Genomic DNA, 24,995 nt, shown 5'->3' on the forward strand with positions numbered 1-24,995 from the left:
CTCCAACATTGGACACACTTTAAGTGGCTGGTCAGGGTGCTGGGCCGTCTTGTCTAGACTGTGCTTTTGCCATAAAAGGTTGGACTAGGTGATCCTTGAGGTCCCTTCCAATCTGGTGTTGTGTGGACTTCATCACTGCTAGTTTTCCCGGGTTTATTTTTATGCTTGGGTGTTTTGACTACCATTCAGTGGAACTTCTTTATGTAACCATCTTGACAGTATTTGTTCAGCACAAACTTTCTTCTTAAACATATGGTGCGCTAGCTCAATAACATAAGTAACTGTTCCTGTAATCCTTTTTTCTTTCTGTTCTTGCTAATAGTGAGCTTTCAGTATAAACACCTTACTTTGTGCTGCAGAAATACCATCAGGGAAAGAAAGAAAAGTGATTTTTTTACTGAGTATTCAGTTTGAATAGTGTGATAATGACTTTATTTTCAACAGCAGAAAAAAAAAAAAATGTGTGCATGATAAGAGGCAAGATTAGTGTCTTATGTGGTTAATTTTATACTGCTCTGTTTAGATGAACTGCTAATGATATGTTCAAATCCTTAGTTTTTGATGCAGAGCTAGAGAATATTAAGTGTTGGAGTAGTGAGATGGTAAGCTTAAGCAGTGGAGGTGTGGTATTGGAGGCAGCTGGTCAGATATTGGTTTATGGTTCATTTATTTGAGTCTCTCCTTACTGTGTTCTGACACAAAGCCTGAAGAACCAGCGTGTTTCTAAATTAGATGGGCATAGACCAACTTCAGAAGTCATACCTAAAGATTTGCTGTGATTAGGCTTTCAAAAGTGAGTTATTTTAGGGAAAAAAGAATATTGATAAGTATTACTTAGTAATATTGAGTCCTGTTCACGTTTTCAGTCTTGTTAGGATCTACCAAATCAAAGGGGCAAGATTGGGTAGGAGTTAAGCATTAGTCTTATAAATGGTACTGTTGAAGATAAACTATAGGAAAACCATCAGCTCTGTCCCTCTTGGTTTCAAATACTGACAGATTTTCATCTTGTCTTCCCAGATCATTGCAGTCAGGTTACAGAAACAGGCTTCTTGGGAAGCCTTCCTATTGTCCGCTTCCCATGCTGTACTTTGAGCAGTGTGGAAGGTTTTTTTATCTCCTTTTCTGTAGGGAGGGGTAAAAAGCACTATTGCAGTGATAGAAGAAAAAAGGATTTAGTTTTACAAATAAGGCAGATATTCAGCTCTACCTTTTGTGTCTTGTAGTAGGTGAAGTAGTTCTTCTGCTTGTTCTGGGATGATGGATACAAGTAGTACTGGGCAGCATGAGAGATGGAAAACAAAGGGGCAGGATGTGAAAAGACAATCTTGAGCTCTAAAGAAGCTAACCTGCAGCTAGTGCTTTCTGTGGTTGGCTTAATTGTTACAAAGGAATAAAAGGCTGTTGACCAGAGAGCAACATTGAATACTCCTTGTACAAAGAGTGAATGCAGCCAGGTCTGTTTCCACGGTTACAGTCCAGCAGTTTTAGCTGTGATATTATCTCCAGGTGGCATTGAATATGTTTATCTTACTGAATGGTTAAAAGTGATTTGGAGTACTTAATTTTAACTGCAATTTGAAGCATTAAATATACCTCCTTTATGCCTGAAAAGTGCCCATAGCTCTTTTGGGCCTTTTTTGATACTGTAGCATGCGTAACCTTTTCTAAAGTGTGTGCATATTTTGTGTACTGTTACTATAGTATTTAGTGCTGTGCATGAGGGAATGTGTGTGGTTCAGGACTGCTTTTGACTACTTGCATGTATAGTGCTGCTTCTTCAGGCTTAGATGAAGTTTTTTTATTGTATTTCACTGGAGCAAAAAATCTGTTCTGTGTCAGCTTGAATCATTTAATATAACCAGTTATTTAACTTCTAGATGTATTGATCTTCCTTGAGAAGGGGAAAACAAATAAAGCACTGTGCTTTTAATTTCTTGAGCTTGGTATGAATAGTCGGCATTGCTCTCCCCAGGCAGAGGATGCTAAAATGGAAAATAAGCAGCAATCCCTGCATTCTGAGAACTGGGGACTCCTTTTATCAACAGGCTTCAAACTCGGAGTTTCCCTCTGGTCTGGTGGATCTTTGGATTTCTAGCTGCACAGAAGCACAGCTTCAAATGAGGGGAATAAAAAATTACTGTATCCAGGGTTTTTTTTCTAGGCAATAGTCATCAGCCTGCCTTTTCTTTGGAAAAGTGGGTTAAGATGGAGTAAAAATCGTGTCGGATTCCAGAGGCATAAGTAACCTACTTACTGTTAAGTGAAAATATAGATGGCTGTGCTACTGTTTCTAAAGAATTGGAGGGGGAACTGTGCACCAAACAAGATGCTGCTAAGCATTGGTTCTCACACAGACTTGGGTCTTGATCAAGTTTGTGGCACAATGGAAGTTCCCGTCAAAATCCTGAAGCCTTTTGGCGTCTCATGATACTTAAGCTCCTGAATGAAATCCACCTAATTAGACAGATATTCTAATTATTGACTGTTCAAGTTTACCAGTCATTTGAAAACCACACAGTCTGTGCAGGACTTTGTGTGGAACCAGCCATAATCACAAAACCCCAAAAAAATCTTAGAATATCATTTAAAGTCGCTTAACTTGATATAATGATTATCTTTATTATCTTCCTGATTACTGCTTTTTCTTTCCTTTTGTAAACTATATTTAGCTATAGGTACAGTGTATTAGTTAGACTCTATCACTTGTAATGGATCTGGAGTGGGTGGCATGCAGTATTGAAGTGTGTGTGTGTTTTTTCTAAGAAATTTTTGAAACTAGTCAATTAGACTTGCAGAATTCAGAGGATTAAAGTTAGGATTGCACCTTGAACTACTCTTGTATCTCCAAATTTAAATGCTTTCATGTGATACAAATGAGCCTTTAACACTTACATGAATACTTAATAATTTCAGACTATTCTTGCTACACGTGTGCCTCCTAAATTGTGTGCTTTGGGATGTTGGTTTGTCTGCTGGTGTTGGAGGGTGGTTGCCTTTAGATAAGGGGCAGTGGGTCTTGATGATTTGCATCGTTCTTTAAGGAGCTTCCCGCCCATAGTTACCTCTGAAAGTCTGCAAAGTAATGGTTACATTTGCACTTGTCATCTCTGTGTTGAATTATTTTAATGACTCCTGATTAGAGGTACTTTGAAACTACATTTAGAAGCTCTAGAGAGAAACAATATATCTATCCTTTCTGAAAGGTGGCTGTGAACATGTGGCCTAAAGAGTGTAGTGCTTTCATTTATCATGGCTGGCTTGTATGTTACTATAAGTATAAAACTTTCCAAGAATCTCTGGTCTCTAATGTTGAAGATGAAGTATCCTATCCAGCATCAGAGCTTTCGCTGCTTGGATTCTGTGAAACGTTGTAGTGACCTTCAGACCAGGGGCTAATGTCTGTGCTGGATTTTTGTTTCAGCATTTGGCCTGTGTGGGTTTTTTTGAAAGATAAAATACAGGACATTACAAAATTGGATTCTAACAGGCTCAAGTATCAGCTTGTCAAGACTTTGAATGGATGCAAGTTTAAGAGGGACTGTTGCTGCCTAGTTAGTCAACTGTTTGCTTCTAACATAAGCACCATTGTTAAAGCATTAATGTCCTGGACTACTGTATATGATCTGTCAATTAAGTTAGGTCTTTCCTTTTCATTAGAAGGCTGTTACAAAACTTAAAGGGGTTTGTCAGCAAAACACCGGATACTGACATCTGTGTGAAGAAATTAAATCTTTATTAATAAACCAGTAGGGGGCATTCCAGCTCAGTTTCTTATATGCCTCTTACATTTTATGAAGGCTGTATTGGATTTGTTGGCAAAGTTTACCTTTGTTTAAAAGGGTTTTTGTAAATATCTGTAGTTCATTCATGTTGGCAAGATAACGCCAGAAAGCATTACTATTAAAGGCCTTTTTGACATCAAAGGAAGAGCCTTCATTTTGTCATGCTTACATTAATTATGTATTCTGGTCAATACAGAACATGATTATTGTATTGTCTTGCGCATTTTTTTAAAAAGATACTCAATACATTTGTGCTGAAAACTTAAGAACAGATTTTAAGAACCCATTTTTTTCCCAGAATATATTTGAATTTAGTTTCCTGCTTTTACTTTTTTGAGTACAGTTTAAAGCAGTAATTTAACAGAGCCTTTGGTTTTAAACTGTTCGGCGTATTTACTTGAGGGTCTTAAGTGTCACTTCAGCTTCAGGATGGTAAATTGCTTGTGATAAGGGAGAGATGGCCTTTCTTGGATTATGTTGTAGCCATTTTTCGCTCTTGACTACTGTTGCTTCTTGTGATAACTTCATTCTCCCTTCAGTGGTTAACCTGTTAATATCAGCAGTTGGTGAGCATGCATATTGGTTATACCAGCAGAAAGTGTTGCGATTTTTAAGTTGAAGTTAATGAATTGTTATTCTTTGACCTAAATTTCTGTGCACTTTAGTTTTCATTAGATCTTGTCAGAACTATAGGTCACCTTGCTCACTTAACTGTGGTTGTTTTAAAATGAAACAGAATTATAAACGTTTGAGCTGTTGTGAACTTTTTTGCATGGTACGCAGAGTCAGAAAATAGGCTAGCAAATATTGTAGAAAATACTCAGGTAAAAAAAGGCATGAGAAATCTTTCTCATTTTCAGAGCATTTCACTGACTTTACTTCAGCTTAATTTGGATTTCAGTTAATTTTAAAATAAAATCTGAAAGACTGGATTGAGAGGTTTGGTTTTGAGCATCCATGTTTATACTGTAAAGGTGTTTGTTCTCATTAGGTACAATGAAGCAAATCTTCCATATAATTGCATTAGTGATACGTGACATTAAAGCTTAATTGGCTTATTTAAAATATCTTGCACATCAATTTCTTCTAGATTGTGAAAATTGAAAAGGTCATGGGTGCAGTTTAATATTCCAGGGTGAGAGATTTCAATTTTAGTACAATTTGTAGAGAATTAATTAGGAAACATGACTAAAAGAAAAAGGATGTTGAATGCAAATTAGGCTGTTCATTAGGGTATAGAAGGTGAAGCATCTTGAAGTATTATGGAAATTCAATTGCAAATTCAGCAAGCGCCTTGCTTTTTTTATATATATTGTTTTTATTTTTTAAAGTAGAAGTTATTGTAATTGTTCTTCAGGGTGTGGACTTAGTATAATTGTCTTAAGATACTGTAAAATGAAACGTGCTTTCTTTTTCATGGAGTTGTCTTTTAATGAATGCTTTTTGTTTTGCAGGAGATTGATGAAGCCTGCAAGAGGATAAAACGTGAAATTGATGATTTAGGCCCTGAAGTTGGTGACATCAAAATCATTCCATTGTATTCCACCCTTCCCCCGCAGCAACAGCAAAGGATTTTTGAGCCTCCCCCACCAAAAAAACAAAACGGAGCCATAGGAAGGAAGGTAACTAGTATGCTGTTTTAGTATGCTGCTCAGTAATGAGTTACTCAGTTTTGTGGGCAATTAAATATGAGCTTCAACTGTTTTAAGTGTATTTGAACAGCAGCAGGTAGAAGGGTTATTTGCTGAAGCCTTTAATAATTCAATATTTTATCACATGAAAACTTTTAGGTAACTCTGAGTTTGTTTCTAAGTGAAATTCAAATTCTAGTTTCCATCTATAAGGCCAGAATGTTCTAGTAACTGTTTGATTTGGCTGAATGGGAGTGGTATTCATAAAAGTTTATCTTATGAGAAATAGGATAAGTCAGATTAAATACTGAATTTGATGTCCACATGATTTACGTGGTGGTATGGAATATTTTTTTTCCCATAAGTTATTATTCTGAGATGTGCTTTGTGGAAACAAAATGGACTATCTCTTCAAGGGACGTTTATCAGGCAGGTTTTTTTTTGTTTCTCAATGTTTATGAGAAGGGGCAAGTTATAAGAAGTACATTGAAGTTAGAGGTTTATTTTCTGTAGTAGTAAGCACGCAATTAATGTTCTTCCATTGGGCAAAATGGATTGAGGTTACACTAGTAGGTGTTCTTCATAAAATGAATAGTTCAGTTCGTGAATACTCACATAAGCCACGCTAAAAACAGCGTGGTTATTTCTCTAACACTGATTATTTGGAAGGAGTCTTAAAAGATCTTGCTCAGGTTAAACTACTGCTATATGAAAATAACAGTCACAGTCACAAAGTTAAGGTTTTGAAGGTCGAAGCAGAATCATACTGTCTGCTCTAGGCAGGTTTTGTTCCTTGATTTTTTTTTTTTTTTATAGTATGGTGCATATAGTATACCAGGGACAACTTTATAATGTTCTGAAAGAATAAATCACTGAATTTAGTGACATGATTGTCTTTTTCCTATTGAAGTTGGTTGCAGAAAGCATTTAATCTGAAATCGTGAAACTAATGCTGCAAGAAGATTATATTAGCAAATTACTTAAATGAATGGAATTGCTTTACAGTGATGAACGAGTGGTAGCTGTGTATTTCGTTACATTTTCATTCATATTTAAAACTGTGCACTTCAAAATAGGCAGATTCCGGTTTTCTTGATAAGAGGATAACAGATGTAGTGTGTAGCTTTCATTATGTCGAACTGACAAAGCCAATACCCTGTGTCTAAGGGGAAGATGCTTGCAGTGTAGCAACCATTTTACAAGAAAAATTCCCATGCTGGAAGGATATCAACTGTGGACTAAAGCAGGCACAAAATATGTACGCAACAGATTCAGACCTCTGAAGCTGCTGGTTTTTGGTGGGGTTTTTTTTGTTTGGTTGGTTTTTTTTTAAAAAAAGGCTACTTTTTCTCTTTGCCTGCTTTGGCTTCAATATTTGGCTTTTTATGTCCGTAAATCTGGCAATGAGAGAAAGTGCGTCTGTGTGCATTGTAAATTTTGTTTAACTGTTGTTTTGGTTTCAGTTAGTCTTAAGGATTAAGGTGTGTAAAGCAGGACCATGTGTTGCTGTGCCTGTGCTGTCTTACAAAATGTCTGCTTTCACACAATCTCCTGTGGGAGTTGAGCCTAGTTTTTAGAACTGCGGAGAAGAGAGAGCTAGTGGGAGGTCTGAGTCATTTCACAGGCTCTAATGGTCATAAAACCCAAGAGAATCTCCTGAGGTTTAACTTTGTCAAAGAAAAGTAAGATACTGGAAGCTGTGTGGCATCTTACAGTAGTAGTGATGGTAATAGCCAGTACTGATAAAGCTTGATAACTTTGTGCTTTTTTTTTTTGTCTTCTAAGATGTACTAGGCAAGGTCAGCTATTACTGCAAGAAAGCAAGCTTAAGATTAAGAAAATACTTCTATTAGTTACAGTTAATCAGTTACTTTTATACTGTGGAAGAAGATGACTTAACAGGGGGCCTTTCTAATCCCCTTTCCTATCTTATTCCTTCTTTCCAAATTGTGTTGTATTTTCTGTTTCAGAAGTCTTAAGCATTACTAGTTAATACATTTGCAATATTGGTATATTTGTATATGGAGATATGTATATTTTTATATTTAAAGTAATTTGTTTAAATTAATCTCTTAAACAGTTGGGTGTATCAAACTGTTAATTTGATATTTTAAAACTTTTTTTGACGTTTATTTTATATAGTTATAATTTCATTTGCTTGATTTCCAAGTAACTTTGTACTTAGATTTAGACTTGAAAGATGTGGCACAGCTTCTCCTTAAATTCCTTGGGTTTACATTCATTACTTAGGTGATTTAAGCAGTGTGATATTAACAGATGAGATCTGTATGCACAACAGAATCTGCTGTGTCAATAACTTTTCTTTCTACGTTTGGAAAGGTCTTTACAGTTCAAGTCCAAGTCAAGTAAATTCAAGTACAGGTTAAATTGCTGGACTTTTGTGGAGTAAGCATACTAACAGTATTGGTATTAAGTGTCCTAATAGAAATTGATGATTAAAAACAGGACCAAAACCTTTCAGCACTGCTCTGTAATCAGTATCTGAAGATTCTGGGTCTGAATGCTTCTACTAGACATTAGGAGAGAAAACTGGGACTTCTGAAATAAAGTGTTGCAAATGAGTTTTAAAGATAAACCTTATATTTAAGTAAAAGTGTGACGTAATAGTTTAATAAGGTCATGCTGATACTGTGTGGAGAAAATATATGAAGGAAGATTGGCTTATATGCATTTATAGCTGAAGAAATGTGTGTTTATAGCCAAAGGATTATATGTGCACACCTGATGCCCTATGAGACTTAGCTAAGATTTCGAAGTTTCATACTGATTATCCCTAATTCGCCTACATTCATGTTTGGGCTTCTGGTGTGAGTTTGCTCTGGAGTACAAATCCGAGGCTTTGTGAAGCAGGGTGTCAGGCATTAAATTTTACAGAATAGTTTAATAGAGGGATATAGCAATATGGCTGGCTCCAGGGAGAGGAATTGAATCTGCAGAGAGGGGGGCTGACATGAAGTCCCTGGATGATTGTACTCCTACAGATTATTTACCTTCTCCTCATGCAGTGGTTCAGTCTAGTAGTAATTTTTGGGGTCTGAGGTCTTCTCGTTCCCCTGTTGGATTCCTTTGCTCTCTTTCAGACAGGTTCTTGTCTTGGTTCGGCTGGTGCTGGTCTGTGTCACTGAAGCCTCTATTTTCATGTTTCTCATTTATTCTGGAGGCCTTGTTTTGACTGAACAGATTGTGTGTGCTGGCAAAGTTATTAACTGGAAATTCTCAGTTTGTGGCCTAGTGCTTCAGAGCAAGTCTTGCTACTAAGAAAGCAAAGCAAAGAGCATACTAAATCACACAATATTGTAACTTAAAATGATTTATTCCATTTAAAATGTTACTTATTTAGGCTAAACAACTGGTCCTTGTTAAAGAGGAGAGTTGCCTGGTCATGTAATCCAAGTGCTGTCCAGGAAAGATTCAGATGGGGCTCACCAGCGATCTGTTGTTGTTAAAAGATCTCATTGCATCAAGGAGCACCCTTGAGAGGTGTCCCAGCGCAAGGGGAGGTAATTGCCATGCAGCCACAATTCCCAGCAGGGACCGCTCAAAGAAGGCTCACTTAGGCTGTCATGTTTGTGGGTTGAAAGTGGTTGACTTGAAGTCAAACTGCATGTAATAGAGCTATGCACAAGGGTCCTTGATTGGTGTTTGCTGTGTTGCACTGCTCCTTGTGGGTTTCTTGGAGGAGTTCTTGGCCTGGCCATGGGCAGGTCTTTATCTCCTCTGGAGCCTGAACCAAATAGCTGCTGGTTTGGTTAAAGGGGATGGCAGGTAGAGCAGGTCTGTCACAATAACGTATGCTCTGTAGCAGCAAGCTGAGTGTGCATTGACCAGCCTTTTAACGTGGGAGGGCTAGTTTAATTTGCATATTTAATGATGTTCATTTTTTTTGTTGAAAAAACTACTGTGCTTTTCAATATAATTATCTCTGACTAATCTCTGCAGTTTACCTGTGAATGAAAGGTATGCAGGATTTTTTTGTGTGTTTGAGGCGTTCTAAGTAGTGCATCATTTGATGATAAGTATTGCTTTCAAGAAATGGTAGTATTTGGGCAAGCATAGACCTTAAGTGTACTTAAGAGACAAGCTGAGAGTAATAAGTAGCTGAGTGGGGAAATGATCAGCCAGGAGGAAGAGAAATCAGCAGGATTATCAGTCTAGTCCAGTCACTGGCTTCATTGTAATTCTGAACAAATTGTTAAGGGTCTCAAATTCTAATTGCTAAAATAAAATGGTGACAGAAAGCTCTGAAATTAAGCGGTGAAAGGTAAGTGGTTTTGATGAAGTGCTGAACAGATTTTGGTTTTTTTCTGAGGTAGCTGATTAAACTTGCAAACAACCTGTGTTTTAATGTACTCACTATTAGACTGTTACATCCCATCTATGGACATAAAATTTAGATGGTGATGAATCAAGCCTCAGAACTTGGATGTCACCTTTGCTTTAACTTTTGCTTGAGACTTAACCCTCAGCAAGTTTATAGAAAATTAAGAACATAACCATACAAATATGTAAAGATGTTTGAATATTTGGCAGTTTGAAGAGATTTTTGGCAACTTAAAGTTGATTTTTCAGGATTTCAACTGGAATGCATTGATAACTGCTTTATTCCAAACAAAGTAAAAGAATGTACGATGCTAGTACAGTTATGTAACCTTTGGTTTAATATTGTTTAACTAGTTTGTCCTGCTTAGGCTTCTCAAAAAGAGTTATAAAGCTGAAATAAACAATGTTAAAGGGATCCAGTGTAACTTGTCGTTTTGTACCAAAGAAGAATTTTGAATAGTGGTTGTGTAAGTAAAATACTGTCTCTTAGGTTTCTTCTTCCGGACTGCCATGTAGTATATTGTTAATAGAGAGATAGGGGAGCAGAAGCAGTGGACAAAAATCACTGCAATTTCAATAGCAGTTCATCTGGTTGATTTTTGGATTGTCCTGGGGAAGTGTTGGAACACAGCTCTAGTAGTTGCTGATTAAGTGAGGGAAAATTCTTGGTGCACTGACACAATTGGAGTTCTTCATCTTCAGAACAAAGTAATTAATGTTTACCGTTTTGTTTTTCACAGGTTGTTGTGTCCACAAATATTGCTGAGACATCATTAACAATAGATGGTGTTGTGTTTGTGATTGATCCTGGCTTTGCAAAACAGAAGGTAAATAATATTTTGTTTTGTCTTAAGATCTTTTAAGATACCAGAATCTGGTTTGCTTGGGTTAACTCTTCCTTCTGTAGACAGGAATAGGTCTTTTTCCAATTGAAATACTGACCTTGATTGTTTTGGTTTTAAGTTATGGTAGCTTTGCATTTAATCTGCCAATTTTAGATATTTAGAGCAGTCCAAAACAGAACAGTGCAGAAGAATTTTGTTTTCAGAAAACAGAAATGTGAGGATTTTGAAAATTAGAATTGGAATATGGATTTCCTAGATAGTTCAGGAAGGGTGGTTTTGTACTGTGTGTCTGTGCTTGAGGATGCTCAAGTGAAACCAAGAATTGTATGAAAGTAAACAAAAATGGTGCTAGAAGCCGCCTGTTCTTTTAAGTCATGTTAGCATAGAGAACCCCAGCGCTAAACTGAGAAGAGAGAAGTGATACCTGGGGTAGTACTGCTGCTTGTATTTGCCTTGTACGGTTGCAGCCCCTGTCATAGAGCCTGTATTGTGCTTCCTGGAACAGCATGGGAATGGTAGCTTGTGTAGAGTCAACCCAGTAACTAAAGAGATAATAAAAACCAAATCTCTTGAGTCTTCGCTTAACATTTTTTAACTATAACTGGTTTTATAACTTAGACTTTTCCTTTAATGCTTATACCTATTGTCAACCTTTTAAACTTTGGCATAATAAGAGATACAACAGAACGTGAGTACAGTCAGCGCATCTTCATACACAAATTGCAGTTGCCGTTTAGGCTGAGATTTTTTTCACTCTTATGCTAGTAGAATGCCTTCTGCAATAGGAAGTATTTTTTGATGTTTCAATACCTATTCGCACCATAAGGGTGTTGAAACATGGACCAAAGAACATTAAGTGAAACTACTGTCTGACTGTTGTGAAGGTGTTCTATGGTATATTCTTTTCCATTAATGCTCTTGAGTTGGCAAGGCCACTGTTTATGTATGACTGCAATGCAAATTGTACAGTTAATTCCAGCACGTGTTTTTGTACTGCGACAGTCTGAATGAAACTTTGAAATACAGTCTTGCTTTGTCACTGGTCTGATTTTTACAGTTGCATTCAACCTTAGTGTTAGATTTTTCTGATATCTGGAACATGATTATTCAACCTTATAATTGCATCAAGAAAACTTTTTTTATGAAATTATTTGAGCACCAAGTGTGTTTAGCATGCTGTAGAACAAGTTGGACACATTCCTCCTGCCATGAAAATCTTATCTAAAAATACACGCATTTAAGGAGGACTGGGAGCCTGGCAGGAGTTGTTAAGTGAATAAAAAGTAAATGCTGCTCTCTAGGCAGTTGTATTTGAAGCTTTCTGTCACTGATCCAGAGGCTTTTGTAGCCAATTTTTCTCTCCTTTCCATTACATAGAACTTGTGAATTCCTAGTCAGAAGCTGTTTGAAAATAAAACAGTGTTTTTTTTCAGATAGTTGTCTTATCCATGAGTGGTGTTCATTCTGTTCCTTCCTGTTCTGATTCCACTTTCAAATAGGTGTACAATCCTCGTATCAGAGTGGAGTCTCTCTTGGTGACCGCGATTAGTAAAGCGTCTGCTCAGCAGCGAGCTGGCCGTGCTGGTCGTACTAGGCCAGGCAAGTGCTTCAGGCTTTACACAGAGAAGGCTTACAAAACTGAAATGCAGGTAAGAACTTTCTTTTATGTGTATGTAAGAACATCTGATTGATACAGGTAGGCGAGTGCCATGCTATCAAGCAAAATCAGTATTTGAATGCTTCTGTAGTTTGAAGTGTTTTGAAGAACAAGTGTTTTGAATTTCCATGTTTTCCCTCCCCACCTCCCAGGACAACACATACCCTGAAATTTTGAGGTCTAACTTGGGATCTGTAGTATTGCAGCTCAAGAAGCTTGGTATAGATGATTTGGTGCACTTTGATTTTATGGATCCTCCAGGTATTTATTTCTATTTTTATTTTATTCATGTCTAATGTAAGTGTTATGTTTTGACTTCTGAAATATTTGGTGATTTTTTTTATATAATAGCAATGTGGGATAAATTCTTTTATGACTGTTTTTATTGTAATCCATGAGGAATGTCTTTTGTTTATCCTGAGATGTAGTGCTCTCTTATCAAAGCAAGATTTTTTTTCTGTCCACGCAACAGCTCTTAATGGAACTAAGGAGTATTCAGTATACTCCTTAATCTGCAAAGGATAAGACAAGTTATGGTCATTATAAAATCTGTTACTTGATGAAGTTTTTTTTTATTTATCACCTTGATTACACATTCTAATTGTGCATCAGTTAACATCTGTACATAAATAAAATTGACTAGCATACATCAAAGATGGTTGGGTTTTCCCCCCTTAAATAAAAATATAATTTATAATCTCTACACCTTTAAATAGCTCTACAGAACAATTGCATTTTTTGTGCTATGCAGCACTTAAAATACCTTAACAGGAAGGCATTTGGATTTCGTTCTGTTTTTCTTTATGGGTGTAATATACACTGGCTATGAGGAATGCAGGCTTAACAGAACATTCTAACAGGCTCAGATTTGTGAAGGACTATACGTATCTGAAGTTGACATGACTGAGATTTTGGAATTCTGTTGATCTTATTTTGGGGAAATGCATCCATGCATATTGAAGGCGGAATGATACTGCTATAATACTGAATGTTTCACGGTGCCATTGATGTTGCGTTTTGAAAAGCTATAGTCTTCAAATATTCAAGGCTTTTGATCCAGTTAAGAGCTCTTCTAAATAAGTGATTCTTCTTTTCCCCGCGTTCATTCATGTCTGGATGTATATAACTAAATTTGGTAGTAATTTTGTGTTCAGAAGTCAGTTGAATAGAGAACAAAAAATAAGATGGCTTAGAATAGTCCATCCTTCATTTTTTGCTTATTCAGGGAAGTTGGATTAATGTGCCTACCTAAATTTTTTTTTTTTTCAGCTCCTGAAACTCTGATGAGAGCCTTAGAGCTTTTGAATTATCTGGCTGCTTTAAATGATGATGGAGACTTGACTGAGTTGGGATCCATGATGGCTGAATTTCCATTGGACCCACAACTGGCTAAAATGGTTATTGCAAGTTGTGACTATAACTGCTCTAATGAGGTCCTGTCTATCACTGCCATGTTGTCAGGTAATAGCAGGGAAAGAGATACTAAACAAAACAGAGATCTTCAGTTGGGGGAAAAATTGAGTTTTCCACATCAAAACCATTAACAATATAAATATATTTCTAAGAAAATTGGAATTGTTTCTCAGAACTTCATGTAGGGGTTTAATCAATGATTAGGGGTTTTCCAAGTCATTATGGGTTTATGTAGAGACCTTGAAGCTAATTAATAGTAAAAGTAAGAGTTTAATGTGCATAAAATGGTCAAACAGTTTTCTCCCTAAAGTTAGGAGCAGTGTCTATATTTGAGTTGATGAGGGTGGGGGGGAAAATCAGGCTAGTTAAACAAGAATTTTTTTTAGCCTCTCACCCACCCATTTTTTAAAGCAAATTCTGTTTTGTATTGTGCATTCTTCTGTGCTTTGATAAATCCCAGCATTTCCAGAAGGATTACGGAGTAATTTATATTAAACCATAAGCTTGTGCATGAAATGATGATACATTTTTCAGTCATCCAGTGGCAAAGCTGAAGAACAGTCATTACTTTCAAGGGGAAGAAGCAAGTTGGGGGGAGGGGGGTATATTTATAAGAATTAATTTGTGTGCACAGCTGTACTTTGCTGCGTTATGTGAATAGCGCTGCGTCAGAGCAGAGCTGCTTGTCAAGGGAGCTTGATGAGAGAAGTGGTATGAAGCAAGCCTTCTATTTTTTATGTAGACCTGACTTTGTCTTGTTGTTAGTCGTCATAGGACAAGTAGCAACATTTAGTCAATTACAAAGATGAAGATGTTCTTACTTACAACTACTCTTTTGTCTTTTCAGTCTGTTATTTTATCAGGCTATTCACAGTGCAAGAATACTGGTTACATACTTAACTTGGTTGAATATAGGGGGGAAAAGAATGCTTTGGCTAATTGTAAAATCTTTCAGTTTAGTCTTATAGTATGTTTATATGAAAGTTTTTAAGAACAAGCTAAAATGTTTTTGCAGAGTTATGATTGTTCAGACTCAGAGCAGATGGGCAGGGCAGAATTGTAATAATTTTTTTAATTAAATGGTAGGCTTAATTGCGGAGGTGGTGGTAGGTTGGTGCCTGTCTTTCTCTTCCCTTCTCCCTCTCCACCCAGTTTCTACTACAGAACAGTAAATTCTGTTATTTTTGTTTGGTCTCCAACCAATTTGTTTATAACTTCTTCTATTTACCTTTTACTAGGCAGTGATACTTTTTTTCCCCTTTCTTTCTTTTAAGGCACAACTAATCTCATGATAAGTTGTTTTAAAAAAATGCATTGAAGCTGGTTAATAAAATTCTGCTCTTGGCGACCCGTAGTCCTAGTATTAGTGAGGACTATTTTCCAAAGTAAACACTTTTTGAAACCAGCGGCATGGCTATATGTAATGGTGCCTTAAGTTCACACCAAGATTGTCAGGCTCCATATATTAATAGTTTGGACTGAATGGAAAACTAGATAGTAGAAAAAAGCAGAGCATAGCGTTGAATAAATGAGCAGATTAAATGACTGTGCTTCATTCTGTAAGAGCTGTAGTGTCTTGCTGCAGGTAGACTATGCTGTTATTACTTATTCAAAATGATGAGTTAAGCCAGTGATAAAATAATTTAGAATTTGCTTTTATTTGAGTTTGAAATTAAAATATACTTTATATTACCTCTTCGAATGCAGGATCCAAAATAAAGGATGTTTTATTTTGCACCTGCATTTCTATTTTCTTTAGTCCTTTGGTCTTTCTGAGATGTTACCATAGGATTCACTGTTGCAGTATGGGTGGGTTTTTCCGTCACGTTTGATTGATTTTTAAAATGTAGTGTTTTGGGGGCTTTTATAGGAATTTGAGAACAAAATTAAGTAAAACCACATAACGCTCCACAAAAAAGGCCCTCATCTGTTAGGGACAGAGGAGATGCAAAGAGATATTCTCAGCAGATTGATGGGCTTCGCTTAGGAGAAGTCTGATGTAGTCCTCAGCATATGGAAAGAGATAAAGTATTTGTAGCATCTTACTTAGCATTTATTTTATTGAAATTTAACCTCTTAAAAATTATATCTACCTAAAACCAAACTGATTTTGTTTTCCTGTAGATCTCTGTGAAGTGAAGACCTCTTAACTACTTTCAATGCCTTGTGAATTAATATCAATACTACAAATCTATAAGGATGTTGGCAGACCATGAATTAAGTTGGCTGCAATAGTATTTGTTGTCTTTGGTAGCCTGTATTTGGAAAGGGAATGTTGAAACACTATTTTTGGATTCAAGTCAAACTGAGTCAGATTTTTGTAGGAGAATGTAATCATAGAGAAAGCTCATCACATTGCAAGTTTTTTAATTTTTTTTTTCAAGTAGTGCCAAAGGACAGTTTAACCTTCCACCACTACCGCTACCATCACAATCTTTAGACTTATTAATACTTTCATTCACATGTTTCTGTATACCAGTGCTGATAACAATACCATCTGGGGGAAAGGCCTTTACTGGTGTGTTCTTTCTGGTGGCAGACTAGTGATAAAACTCATGTTTGTTTAGACTGTGCTAGTGCAGTACAGTTTCAGAACTATGTTCTTCACTCTGTCCATAGAGGCTTTCTGAGAAAGCAGATCTGCAATTAAAAGTGTTTTTCACATGGGGTACTAGCTCCTGGTAGAGCTATCAGCACTGGGTTGTGACGATCTGTTTAGCTTTCTAGTATTCACAGCCAATCTTGATGGCCTTCAGACTAGAGATTTTGATGCCTACATAGAGTTCTATTAAAATAATCAGGTACTCTGTAGCTTTGAAACCCTCTTGTCTTACAGATGTGGTTAGGTGTTGATGTACCAAATCAAGGTAGTAAACAGTCCAAGATGCAGTCGGAGGCCATCCTGCCCTGCCCTATGCTCTGTGAACTGACCTAGCTAGGCCTTGTTCCTCTATCTGTGAATGCGTGACTCATCGATATGGGCGTTTGTGTTGGGCCCATACCAACCTTGTTTAGTCCCACAGTGTTTTGTTCGCCCCACGGAAGCAAAGAAAGCAGCAGATGAAGCCAAGATGAGGTTTGCCCACATAGATGGAGATCATTTGACGTTGCTGAATGTCTACCATGCTTTCAAACAGAGTAAGTGTGCACCTGTTTCAACAAAATTATTTTATGGAATCATAGAATTACTAATTCTTTGTGCTGCCAGCTTTCATTCCTGGGTTCCAAGGATAGTTAAAAGGCTTAGGCTGTTTTTTTGATCAGTTCTATTGTAATCTTAAATCCATTTTTTAAGTATGTAAAATAGCTGCTAAGTGCTGCTTCACTTTGAGGGGGAAACAGTATCAAAAAAATAGCCACGAGATCATGTAATAAATTGAGTATGGAGACAAGCCAGGCTTTTAAATCAATGCTGGATGTATTGGAAGTAAGTGTTCCTCTGATTAAGAAATATTGGAAGTTTGCTATCTGACATTAATTACAGAAAAATCTGCATAATTGCTTAGTAATTTTTTGGAGAGAGCAGTGCAGGAAATACTCTGAAATTAGAGAAGGGCATGTTCCTAAAACCAAATCCTTTTGAATCCTAACTTTTTAACAGTTATGAACAGTGTAGTAAGTCCTTGCATGGATTGAGAGGCAAAGGGGCAAGATGTATCAATAAGTAACTTAGAGCCATGCGATAAATCTATTTCACTTACTGAATTTCTGTGTATGGATTTTAGGGACAGTGTATGGTCCTCCTTAGCATAGCTGAAGTATATTTTAGCAGCTTGAAAAAGATGGGAATGAACAGGAAGCTAGGGAGTTCTCTTGAAAAATGACTGCGTAAGTGGCATACTCTTTTTTAACTGTGACTTATCCTGGTGGTAAGTAAAAAGATTACTTGTAGCTGCCAGCTAGGTTAAAGTTGATGCTCCAGTTGCACTTTGCTGTAAGCAAACAAAAAAGCAACAGTCTTTGGGTAAAAAAAAAAAAAATCCACCACAGCTTAGCGCCCCTTCCTGTTACAGCATTGATCTAGAAATTTTGCATTGAAACGCTTTAACACGGTATCATTGTGTCAGTCAAAAATAAGGTTATCTCCAGAGTAAAGTCCAAACAAAAGCATTCAAAACTGCTTAAAACAATAGCTGAGAAACCTCCACTAAACACCTGGGAATTTGAGACATCCTTTGCTTGTTTTTTCTACTGGCTTTTTGGTTAACAGGCTCCAGTGTGTCTTGTAGACACTTTGTGTTTTTGGATGCCACTGCTTTCATGTTCAGGTTACTGAAGGAGGGGTGGATTTTATGAAGTGTAATGAATATAAACCAGTTGTGAGTTTGCTGAAATGCACTGTTCAGATGGCACAGAAAGTGACGTGCAATGGTACTTCAGTTATTCTACTATATGCTGTACAAGAGCATCAGTGTTTATACTTCATTTTAAATATGCTTTTTAAGATAAAGAACAGAAACCACTTAAACTTTCCACAAATTATGTAACCTTTCCAGTGCAAATTAAGAGAGATATTTTAAGTTTTAAATGTTAAGGCTGTTTTTGTTGGGTTATTAAACTGACAGATTAGAAGAGCATCATTTGAGAAGGAATAAAACTGGTAGGGAGAACCAAGTTTCTTGTGAAAAATACAGGTCTATCTTGACAGAATAGTTTAGGCTTACTGTCTTAATGGATTTCTGACTAGAGCTATCAGCAGTGGAAACAGTAAGTTAAGAGTACAGGATTCTGTTACTGATGCTGTATTACATACATCCGTTTAAGCTGTTATGAGGTGTGTCTCACTTAATATTAATTAGTCTGTATAGCCCTTAGCTGTTATTTGAATGCTTAATTTAAGGAAGGTTTCATTTTTCAAATACATTATTACGTACAATCTTCTTGTGTGTTCACTGCGTGCTACAGTTAAAGATTGTGCAGTGTTACTTGCATTTGGTTAGGTTTTACGCTGTGGCTTTGGAAGATGATTTTTCTAGTTGCAGGATGTGAATTTTGAAATGCACAGAATTTACTTGTGTGCTATTTCAGCAAAACATCAGTGACTATATATTGTGTTGGTGAGGGGGGAAAAAAGCTGATTTTTAATTTATTTATTCCTCTTGCCTGACCACATTGCTTCTAGTAGAAAAACAGTTTGGGCAAGTGATCTAATGCAAGAAATTGACTGAATAAACTAAGAGCTGTTGTAATTTATAAAAGTTTATGGATGGTTTTTTTTATGGTTCATCTGACTGATCAATCAGTTAGTTGCTGTTTTATTTACTTGTTCTAATTGGATGAAATACTCATTTTTTATTCATTTTTTTAATGTTGCAGATCATGAGTCAGTTCAGTGGTGTTATGACAACTTCATTAACTACAGGTCCCTGATGTCTGCAGACAATGTACGCCAACAGCTGTCACGAATCATGGATAGATTTAATTTGCCTCGTAGAAGCACAGACTTTACCAGCAGAGACTATTACATCAACATAAGAAAGGCATTAGTTACTGGGTATTTCATGCAGGTATGTGTGTGTTCTTCAAAGGTGCATTAGTTCATTGTTTACGTGGCTCCTAATGTTACGTATGGTTATTACATTTAATCAAAGCTTTGTGATTGTTAGTTAATATATGGCTAACTGTATTACCACTTAGCCTTTGTCAGGTTGATTAGTTATCACTCAACTAGACTTTCTTAATTGAAAAAGAAGTCATATACAATCTTACTAGTATCAAAATACTGTTTCTGGCATGACCGATCAGGAATTGACCACTAACTTCTGAATAGCTAAGGAAGTAACCTCGTCAAATCTTTTGAAGTCACTGCATAAGATGTAGTTTTTAAATTATTGATAATCTGATACAAGTAGGGGATGTATAGTTGCCTATAAATATTAATTATATGTAATCCTTCAAGGAGAGTATTTTCTTTTGCATGCTTTTTCATTTTATATTTCTCTTGTAAATTACATGAGTCACAAGTACTGGAGCAGATCTGTAATCCTGAGGTATATCTTGTTTGTAACTCATTTGCCTGTTGAACTGGGGTGGTATGAAAGCCAATCTCCACTGCTACCTCCTGAATGTTCTGCATTTCCTGTCAAGCATGCCTTCAAGCTAGAATCCAGGCCAGTTTTGCTTAGATAGGAGAGATTTTTGAATTTGTGGTTTGGTGTAGTGGAATATGGGCATAGTCCCTTCCTGTGGTGTTTTTAACTCTTGCATTCATGCGCTGGGCTAGGAGAGTCACATTGACTCTTGCAGACCCAAGGGTGTAAAACCTTTAATAGTAATGAGTCTTCATCTTCGTTGACTCTGCGCTATTGTTGTGGTGATGTTTTACGCAGCAAATACGCATTCTGATGCTGGTTGGCAATGTCTTTGATGGATGGAGTCTGCCTCACTTCCAGAGGGGACAACCTTGTTACCCTGAAGAGGCTGAACAGTGTCCATGGCATTTCCTGATTTATTCCTCCCCTCTTACCCTTCCCCTCCCCCCCAGCTCTGCTGTAGTGGTTGGTATTTTGAGCACAAGAGCTTTCCCAGTCAGAAAGGAAACCAACCATTGGTCACTGCTGTGCAGTTAGTGGCAGCAGCTTGACAGGCACGCTCTTCCCACATCCTCACTGGGACAGATTTGCATGCCATGTATGTTTAAACCCCATTCCAAGGGGACGTTGCCTTCTCCAGGGCTGGGCAAGCCAGTCTGTAGCAGAAACACGTTTTGAGTTTTCAGAATATAGGAATATCAATGCTAGCATTCACTGCATTTCAATGTAATGCAACTAGGAGGTTAAGGCTGTTAGCTGCTTTTAGATATTAAAATAGTTCTAAAGACTGACTTGCTCTAACCCTTCGGACAAGCAGGCTAGTTGCTGTCTTCAGTCCTTGCTTTTGGGAAATGTTTTCTTCATGTTTCTTGGTGGGCACTTTAATATATACACGCACGTGAGCTGGTTGAGGCAGGTCTGGTTGCCACAGTTGCAGTTCAGTTTGGCAAAGTGACCTATGGCTTCCTTCGTTTGCTTGGACCTATAGGCTGTCATGCCCTTGGAGAATGATGCATTGTCCATTTGCTCAGTGAAACTCTTCCTCTAATGGGATGATTTCCCACCATTGATATGGAACTACACCGTTGGTGCGGGTAGCTTTTTGGGGTCTTCTGCTTGGGTGTTAGAGATCTGAATTTATATTTTTGGTGTGAATAGAGTAATAGGCTCATGTAAGTGAAAGTTTAAACCTTGCCAGAAGGTCTATGGGCAACACATGGCAGAAGTTGATTCTTGAAACTCTTGAGTTTAAGCACGCAGTGTGAAGTTAAAAGGACCAGTAGCAGCCATTGTTCTGAGATAGTTCTCACTGACTACATTGTTTTCTATGTTGGTAATTGCCCACTGTCCTAAAGTTAATCATAAAATTTCACTCTAGGAATTTCTGTGCTGATCAAGACCCTGTGGTTGATCTCAGACTGTGAAATAGTACTAATTGTACAGTATTTATCACTAATTTTATATATATTTATTTGCCTGCCTGCCTTCAGTTGTGTGTCAGTGGTTGATAAATGTGGAATTTTTGTTGGTGATGAATCATTGTTTTACCCTTCGTATTTAAATACAAACTTGAATCCCAGTAAATCTGCTATAGCCAAGCAGAGGGGATAGTAAAATAGTTTTAAGCTGCCAGCAGTTCTGTGTGGAAAAACTTTTGGAAGTATAGATATTGGCAAGAAGTTTAGTATCTTATATAACTTTCATGCTATGTCCCTAATTTCTTCTAGTTTTTATAATGGAGAACTTACTGGCTTTTTTCAGTTTCTGTATCACATCTTAGAATACACAAATTATATAGAAAATAGAGAAGTGATGCTTGCAAAATCACTTCAACTGCTCATTGAAAATAAAATATATCAGAGCAATACTGCCTTCTCAGTACATTAACGCTAGACATACCCTGTGTCAAGAAGGGAGAAGGACTGGCAAGTCATACAGCTTTAACACATTTGTAATGTAACAATAAAACTCAGGAGCTAGGTACAGATATTTATTTAATCAACAGAAGTAGAAAAACTTAAGCTTATAATTTTTGAAGCGTTATTAGACATGTAGCTGAAGTAACCATGTAAGGACTAAGCAAAAAATATAATTATACTGCAGGAAGTAAGTGAGGGAAATTTAGAATTTAATTGAAAAGGCAGGCAAATGCCAGAGTATCTTAAAGATGGGTCATCTTACTCGTAGTGATTTTTGCTGCTGCTCAGTCTTTGGTGCTGTTTTGTATATAGATTGATGCGCATTTTGCAGTCTCTATGGATCAGGCTTCTGCAATAATAGAATGGTAATAAAGTAAACTTATGACACGAAGGTGGTCACCAGTGCATTTAATGATATTCATTTTGCTATTTAAGAATGCAGAAGAACAATTTAAAACATTTAAATAGCTTCAGAAACAGGGTTGCGTGCTCTGCAAGCAGAAATTGCAGAAATCCAAGCAACTGACACTGCTCCTTTGGTGCATGTTGGCATTCTCTTTTGATAAAGACGGGCGAGAAACAATCATATCTCTAAACTGTTTGTCAGGATGAGCCTGACTAAATTTGTAGCCTTAAATCTAAAGCAGGTTGAATCTTGTGATGCTCGTTCCGCTTTTGCCCTGTTAAATACATTTGGATTTACAGTGTTTGACATTTTTAACAGAAGACGGCTGCTTGGCCCTTTGATGTTCAGTGACATGGTAGATAATAAATAAGCACAAGCACATGGAAAATTTCAGAGGAGGGTGTATCACTTTTTGTGACATCCTTAAACCTCTGTTATGAGAACTTGAACCAAAACCTTTTCCTGTGGTGGCAAATGTTTCCATGTGGGTTTGTCATGTTGATAAAAGCATTGTAATTGTCTCTAGATCATTAGCAGGTGGGGATTTCTCTGCAGAGTAACCTGTTGCAGAGATGACTTTGGCTGGCTTGGCTCTATATGGTCCTTTAGTTGTGTTTGTGTAGCTCTATACATTCTATAGTCAGTAGTGTTAATAGCTTTTCCCTCCATTTACAATCCCACTCTCATTCAGGTAGCTCAATTCACACATTCTGTACTAATACATGAAAAATCCCTGGATGATCTCAGGGTTCAAGTGTATTCCCTAGTATTTTGCTTACTGCCACTGCTTATTGATAAATGAGTCCACTTCCTAGACATGTGTTGTGTGGTTTTTGTGTAAACTTGTGCTTTTTTAAATACTCTGAAGAACATAACAGAGTAGCTGAGGTTGGAAGGTGGCTACGGACAACTGGCCCAACCCCCACTACATTGTGTTTTAGAGGCACTGGAACTGGTTGCGTGCCAGGGCTTGAAAGTAGCATGTGTATATACCAACTTCCATGTGTCCTTGTATGCTCCCTTATATCAGCTGTGGGATAGCCTGGGCCCATGCTAAGTTCTTTTAGCAGAGTGATCTGGTGAGTCACTTACACCTTCAGAGAAGCAGCAGAATTGGCTCTGTCAGCTGTGCTGAAGCAGCTCAGGTCAGGAGGGAGCAGGAAAATGTAGTAGCTGGCAGTTACACCATCATTGCTTGCTGTGGAGTTACGGCTTCACTGGCACAGATTTCATGAGGATTGCCATTACTGAATGTGGAGTTCTTTACTAATCTGTGTGCTCACAATCACATTTAATAGAAGCCTTTAAATAGGATAAATACTGTAGTTCAATGTTAGCTCAGGATCAAAATAGGTCACTGTAGTATGTAATCACTTAATGGTGACTTATCCCTAACATCAATCTTCTAAGGAAACTTTATTTCTTAATTGTGGTTATTCCAGTCCCTGTCCTTCCCTAGAAATGTAAGAGCTAAATGTACTTTTCTGTAGCACTTCTTTATCTTTGAGTATGCCTGATTAGTTGTTTCAGGGTGTTTTTACATAGTTAAGAATTATGCAAAGTAAACAAGAAATAGAACTCTCTACTGTGATTATAAATGACATGGAAAAGGAAGTTGTATGTAAAGCTGTATGATAAAACTTGACTGATTTTAATATCTCAGAGAGACTGAGGTGCTAAAGGTAAACTGTTTTGATTTAAATTTGACCATATACTCTGTTCTAGAACGAAACCTAAATAAATTAATTGTTCGTTCCTTATATAGGATGAACAGAAACAGGTAAAGCAGCCAAATATTTTTATATGCGAGCTTTAGTTCTGATCTGAAAAATTATTTTGAAAAAGAACGTATCCTTTAAAAAAGCATAATCCCAAAGCAACATGTGCTGTGATTGTGCTAGGTCTGTGACAGATGAGTTGTTAGTCTAGCATGGTTTGCAGCTATACTGCTGTTTAATTTTGCAAACATTGGATTGAGTTAGATGAAATTAAGCTTAAATAGTTATGGACAGTGCACTGTTAATCTCCATTTAAGTGTCTCTGTTGGCTCCCCAGACCTGAAATAAAGTAGCACTGTAATCTCTAAAATCTCAGGTGAAAAGATTTGCAGACTATTTAAATACTTTGTTCCACGCCTAAAACATGTTCTGGATATTAATATCATAAAATGAGAGAAGCACACTTTAAGTAATTTTTTACTAAGGAAATATTCTGACTGAAAACTTGAGGTAGCTATTGCTTTAGAAATCCTGGGATTTTAATCTAGTAGGTAGAATTTACCTTTGACTAGGCAAAAAAAGAAGTTGAGATATACCTAGGAAGGGGCTGGAGAACAGGCCTTCTGAGGAACGGCTGAGAGAGCTGGGGTTGTTTAGCCTGGAGAAGAGGAGGCTGAGGGGAGACCTCATTGCTCTCTACAACTACCTGAAAGGAGGTTGTAGAGAGGAGGGTGCTGGCCTCTTCTCCCAAGTGACAGGGGACAGGACAAGAGGGAATGGCCTCAAGCTCCACCAGGGGAGATTTAGGCTGGACATTAGGAAAAGATTTTTCACAGAAGCGGTTATTGGGCACTGGAACAGGCTACCCAGGGAGGTGGTTGAGTCACCTTCCCTGGAGGTGTTTAAGGCACAGGTGGATGAGGCATGGTTTAGTGTTTGATAGGAATGGTTGGACTTGATGATCCGGTGGGTCTCTTCCAACCTGGTTATTCTATGCTAGAAAACAAGGAAGTACGCAATTTGTATTAAAGGGAAGCAAGTAACAGTGTTCTGATTAAAAATGTCTTTCAGGCAGCTTTCAGTCACTGTCCATCTTGGTTAATCTTTTCACAGTGTTTTTGTGTGTGTTTATGTTATGAAGTAAGTACTGAGGCCACCGAGTCACTGGTATCGAAAGGTTAATTTTAGTTGCCTGTTCTGTTAGATTAACTGTTCTTACAGGGGTAGTCTTCTAAGGATAACTGTCTG

General features: G+C 37.3%; 2 protein-coding genes across 2 annotated transcripts in view; both read left to right on the top strand.

The window, feature by feature from the left end:
* The window catches only part of CCDC149 (coiled-coil domain containing 149), a 457,725-nt gene that overhangs the window by 116,299 nt on the left and 316,431 nt on the right, over nucleotides 1-24,995 (top strand). The window lies entirely within an intron of this gene.
* The window catches only part of DHX15 (DEAH-box helicase 15), a 45,374-nt gene that overhangs the window by 18,024 nt on the left and 2,355 nt on the right, over nucleotides 1-24,995 (top strand). The window contains exons 6-12 of the mRNA XM_069856208.1: nucleotides 5,240-5,407; nucleotides 10,498-10,584; nucleotides 12,102-12,251; nucleotides 12,412-12,520; nucleotides 13,529-13,720; nucleotides 16,688-16,810; nucleotides 18,989-19,179. Of these exons, the coding sequence (XP_069712309.1) occupies nucleotides 5,240-5,407; nucleotides 10,498-10,584; nucleotides 12,102-12,251; nucleotides 12,412-12,520; nucleotides 13,529-13,720; nucleotides 16,688-16,810; nucleotides 18,989-19,179 (1,020 nt within the window). The remainder of the gene's footprint in view (nucleotides 1-5,239; nucleotides 5,408-10,497; nucleotides 10,585-12,101; nucleotides 12,252-12,411; nucleotides 12,521-13,528; nucleotides 13,721-16,687; nucleotides 16,811-18,988; nucleotides 19,180-24,995) is intronic.

Source organism: Phaenicophaeus curvirostris, chromosome 4, assembly GCF_032191515.1.
Source record: "Phaenicophaeus curvirostris isolate KB17595 chromosome 4, BPBGC_Pcur_1.0, whole genome shotgun sequence".
Lineage (NCBI taxonomy): Eukaryota > Metazoa > Chordata > Aves > Cuculiformes > Cuculidae > Phaenicophaeus > Phaenicophaeus curvirostris.